The sequence below is a fragment of the Helicoverpa armigera genome, chromosome 17, assembly GCF_030705265.1.
Source record: "Helicoverpa armigera isolate CAAS_96S chromosome 17, ASM3070526v1, whole genome shotgun sequence".
NCBI lineage: Eukaryota > Metazoa > Arthropoda > Insecta > Lepidoptera > Noctuidae > Helicoverpa > Helicoverpa armigera.
This window is the reverse complement of record NC_087136.1, coordinates 104,616-110,122: the sequence shown is the minus strand read 5'-3', so window position 1 is coordinate 110,122 and position 5,507 is coordinate 104,616. Positions and strand designations below refer to the sequence as shown.

The 5,507-nt window shown below is 44.4% G+C and overlaps 1 protein-coding gene across 1 annotated transcript; it reads left to right on the top strand.

Annotated features, from left to right (window-relative positions):
- The first annotated feature begins 1,591 nt into the window (after window positions 1-1,591).
- On the top strand, window positions 1,592-4,278 carry LOC110377241 (cytochrome P450 6B6-like). The gene is made up of 2 exons (XM_021336046.3): window positions 1,592-2,999; window positions 3,406-4,278. The coding sequence occupies exons 1-2, from the start codon at window positions 1,634-1,636 to the stop codon at window positions 3,612-3,614; spliced, it is 1,575 nt and encodes a 524-aa protein (XP_021191721.2). The 5' UTR covers window positions 1,592-1,633; the 3' UTR covers window positions 3,615-4,278.
- The last annotated feature ends 1,229 nt before the right edge of the window (window positions 4,279-5,507 follow it).

The window sequence follows — 5,507 nt, the reverse complement described above, 5'->3', positions numbered from 1 at the left end:
TACAAACCCTCCGGCGGAACGTGGCACTCACAACACCGAGAAGTTCCCATTTAATGTTTATTACATGTATTGTGTGCCCGACTTGCGAGTGAGCATCGTGGTCGCCGGGGTGGCCGTGCGAGTGCGAGCGCGCTGCTGAGCTGCACCGACTCCCACTAGTACGTACTCATAACATCATATCGCAGAATTAATCAACACTCTATGGAAATCCGGTACGTATCTTCATAAGTGTCAAAGTCTAAATCTACTTATCTGCAAATGATTATCAATGAGTATTATATTGTATCTGTTGCATAGTTATTTATAGTTAGGTAATGATTTTGTACAAGCCTATTTTTAGTAATAAGCGGATGAGTCACCTGTTTACTTGTTATTGATTTTCCTTTCCGCGTATCAATTAGTAGAAACTTATTAATATTTTTTCCCTTTTTTACAGTCTGTAATTGGTTTATTAGATACTTTTTACCTTAATGACATTTCTAATTTATCTATTTAATCTATTTAAACCGGCTGCTATAGTATAGGCATGTGATGCGTAGGAATGAAGATCGTCTTGTGAGAAAGGTCTTTTTATCTGAAATCATCAAATGACCCCTCCTGCTGTAGGTTAGCAGCGGTGAGGGAGTATCAGACTTTTACTTACGAGTACTAAAACACATCATGTTCCTTCTAAAGCCCGTCTTAAGTAACTCGCGTTCTGAACAATCCCGCAACTCCGGCAGACTTTGGCTCTGGTGGGCTCCACTGGGGTTTGCTGACTCTCTGAGGAGCGCGTGGAACAAAGCGCGCAGTCGACACGGGCCTGTTATTTCTTAGAAGACGGAAGGACGATGAATCACCCGAAACTCACAGTCCACAGAACAGACCCACGCCTAAGGTGGCCGGGAGTCGTCTCTCTACACCCGGCGCCTGTGGTGTCTTCCACGTACAGATAGAAGGTATTGAGCATGCACGTGTGAAAGACTTTATTTCCAGACAGGATAAGTCTGGTAAGAATTAAACTTTTGTGATGACGTCGGATAGAGAAGAGTATGGAAGAGGAAGACATGCTGCACCGACCCTGGAGGAGGATAATAAGGAGTTGACCTTTTCATGGCCACCTCGTGTGCTAAGCAAGTTAAGTATCCAGTTGCTTAACGGAACTGCACTTTATTTTCTTGCTGGTACAGTGTCAGAGGGTGGCAGTTCATTGCAACTTATAAAGAAAGCGAACATTGCTCTTAGCTATTTTGACCAGGACATATGTATGGTACATGAACGTATCAGCAAATTCGTATATCTTGTGGAAAAATAAATAATTCCCATTATCGGCGCAGTGATAGCTATGACTAATTTTTAAACATATCTTTATATTACATCTTATTGATTGTCGTTCATATCATACCAATATCGCTCATTTATAAACATCAATTTCAGAGTTTATTTCATATGGGAGTCGAAATTAAGTCTAATTTCCTTCAGCAGAGCATACTTTGATGTGTGTGATCCATTTATGTATTAGGAAACCCTTTAAAAAATATTTTCGGTATCGTGTCGTAACGGTGCGTGGTCATTATCGTGCCGGATACGCACTCGTATTTAACGCGCGGCGAGTTCTGAGCCGGCACAGTAGGCCGCGGGCTCACGCTACAACATGATCTTCTTAGCACTATTGCTGGTCGGCGCGGTGGCGCTCTACCTGTACGGCACCAGGAACCACGACTATTGGAAGAAGAAAGGAGTTAAACATGACAAGCCCATACCACTATTTGGGACAGACGCGAAGCGGTATCTGCTGCAGAGTAGTATTGCGCAAATGTCAGCCGAGACCTACTGGAAGTATCCTAATGAAAGATTCGTAGGCTACTACCGCGGCGCCATCCCAGAGCTGGTGATCCGAGACCCGGATCTCGTGAAGCAGATCATCACGACAGACTTCGCGTATTTCTACTCACGTGGGCTGTCGCCGGCGCACAAGGTGATCGAGCCGCTGCTCCGCAACCTGTTCTTCGCGGACGGAGACCTGTGGAAGCTGCTGCGGCAGCGCATGACGCCGGCGTTCACGAGCGGCAAGCTGAAGGCGATGTTCCCGCTTATCGTGGAGCGCGCCGAGCGGCTGCAGGCGCGCGCGCTGGCCGCCGCCGCCGCCGGCCGCCCGCTGGACGCGCGGGACCTCATGGCGCGCTACACCACCGACTTCATCGGCGCCTGCGGCTTCGGCCTCGACGCCGACTCGCTCAACGACGAAAACTCACCCTTCAGGAAACTCGGCATGAAAATTTTCAACATTACTTTCAAGCGCACCATTGTTATATTTTGTAAAACTATTTTCCCCGACTTTTTCAAGAAACTTAAGTTTTTGGGACAAGACCTCGAAGATGACATTTTGGCGCTCGTTAATCAGATTCAAAAACAAAGAAATTATAAGCCTTCGGGTCGAAACGACTTCATCGATTTTCTGATGGAATGGCAACAACGAGGAAAGATCATAGTCGAATCTTTGGAAGAAACGACTCCGGAAGGCAAACCTAAGTTAGTCGAGCTAGAGATGGACGACGTGCTGGTGGCTGCACAGGCGTTCATCTTCTTCGCGGCCGGCTTCGAGACGTCCTCGTCCGCCACCAGCTTCACGCTGCACCAGCTCGCCTTCCACCCGGAGGTGCAGCGGCGCGCGCAGGCCGACGTGGACCGCGTGCTGGCGCGCCACGGCAACAAGCTCAGCTACGACGCCGTCAAGGAGATGACGTACCTGGACTGGGTGCTGCAGGAGGGCATGCGCATCTTCCCGTCGTCCGGCATGCTGCTGCGGCAGTGCGTGCGCCCCTACACCATCCCCGGCACCGACATCACTATCGACAAGGGCGTCAAGATTAACATCCCTCTGGTGGCGCTGCACAACGACCCGCAGTACTTCGACAACCCCTCCGAGTTCCGCCCCGAGCGCTTCGCCCCCGAGGAGGTCGCCAAGCGACACAAGTTCGTGTACCTGCCCTTCGGCGACGGACCCCGCTCTTGCATTGGTAATTACTCCAATATTCATTCATGTCTAGTTTCATGCATTGCTACAACTAATACCTACATGTTCAGTAGGTAAACAAATAACAGTTTCAAGTTGTAAAGAGTTGTTGTAGTTCTAAAGAGTGCCATCTGTCGGAGAACAGTAGAGTCATTAAGCGAACGCTTTCATGTACGTTTCAGCGCTGCGAAGTTTCCTCAGTGATACTATCACGAGAGGATAGATGTTGTCAGTCATTTCGAAAGGTTTACACGAGGACACTCTATTTTGAGACACACGTGCGCAGACTGCACTGTTGTCTTTTTTTAATTTCAGTACCTAGTTTAGTTTTCCAAAACAAAGCCATACTTAATAATGATATAATTTGAGGTGTTACAGTTATTAAGGAAACATGTCGCGTCTTATTGCAGGAGGTCGGTTGGGCCAGATGCAGTCGCTGGCGGGCCTGGCGGCGGTGCTGGCGAAGTTCAGTGTGTCGCCGGCGCCGGAGACGCGGCGCGAGCTGGTCTCCGACCCCAAGTCCAGCATCGTGCAGAACATCGTGGGCGGCATCCCGCTCATGTTCGAGGCGCGACACCCCCCCGCACCCCTCGCGGACGACAACAGTCGCTCGCTCTAGTGCAAGATACTCCTATTGCATTCATTTATCGTCTAAGTCTTTAATTTATTTTAGTCTACTTCTTATAAAACACTAAGTGTTAATGTTTAGCATGACTGTGATACTGTGACTTTAAGTGTTGATTTGTTTGTTATAGTTAGGTATAATTTAAATATTTTTCTCAATGTTAATCTCCTTTGCATAAAACGAAAAATTGTTTGTATGCTGATCAATGTGTTATGAATTGTTTTATTTAAGTATCTGTTTAGTATAATAAATAAGCAATAACGTTCTGATATAAAACGTACCTATACTTACCTACATATTATACTTGGTGTATTTTTGTGAAGAATCTTCCTAGAAACTTATTGATTGGCGTGATCCGCCCCTGCTTGCTGTTCCCACTGGTCGTACACTAGCACGCGATTATCAGTAATTATCTAAAAGTAAGTAACACACAGCGCCATCTGTTATCTCTTAACGTAACAAACATATACGTAGAGTTGATCCACTTTCACTTTAACATCCGGAGAAATGACTCGATTTATCAAAGCTCAACTTCAAATAAGAAACAACGATGAGCACAGAAGTATAACGGAGCCCCTACTCGGACTGAATAGCAAGCAAATGTTCTGTTAATGTTCTTTACTGTGATAGAAACTGGTAACAATATAGGTATTACTCATGGACATGATTTTTTTTTCACTTCCGTGTTATGTTACAGTTAATCTACAATTCCGATACTTTATAGTGGTATCTCACAAAATGTACTTGGACAGAGTTACAAGAACAAAACAGCTGGTTGTCGTTTTGCTGTTAAAAGTGTTCGTTACGAATGATATGCAACAATGACGCGGCATCACAAACGATCTCATCGTCAAGCATAGTGACATTATCACAGGGACCAACTATGAGTTTACAGTTATTGTTTATATTTGTTTATTTAGTAAATACATCTACTTATGATAATTTGGATATACATCACTATCATAATAACCAGATGACAATAATAATTATGAAAAATAATATAGCGTTGATAATAACATGACAGCAGTTAGTCTTATTTGTTTATGTGGCACGTGAACTTTGATCCTTAGTTATCCCGTGAGCCGTAAAGGTTAAGTTCATATAGGCTGAGCTGGATGTTACTGCAGTGAGAAAATACCTCCTTCCTACAGTACCGTGGGTCCTGGGACAGAGCAGTGCCAGCAGTACCGTGTGTGTTATTGATGTGATGACAGTTACGTACATTATACGCTGACATCATTTTACCCTTAGCATTATTTTGTTAATGTAATAATTTTAAATAGTTTGGCATCTATATTTAGATATACATATGACTTACATATTTTATACATAATAAAAATAATTTATAGTAGATAAAACAGATTGATAATGAAATCTCTTAACGAGTTTACGATGAATCCATTAACGAGGAGTGAGCATAATATCGCAGACGCAGACATGTGGCTCGTCATTTAGATAACACGAACACTTCACCACGAGCCACATGTGCTGCTAGCGTGTGCCCCGCGGCTGCGCTCGGCTACTAGCCGCTGTTCTCAGCTACTCCAAGCAATACTAAATGCCACCTGCACAAATGGAGCAAATTGCACTCCAATAGTTACTCTGTTAATATTACGCCTTAGCGTATCTTAGTACCTACGCTGGAGGTCATCGTAGCACGCCGTAGCCTGCCATACTACGCCGTAGCCATCAAGTGTATTTATTTATTAATCTTTCTTATTAGTAAGGCGCAGCGTGCTTCCAACCCAAAGTGATGCCATCATTCTTCTCCACTTCCTATGTGATACATTAATTTATTACACAAAGCATTAATTTATATATATCTTATTTATATATTATGATCATTTGGTAGTATATAGTACGTAGGCTTTAAAGGAAAACTCAATG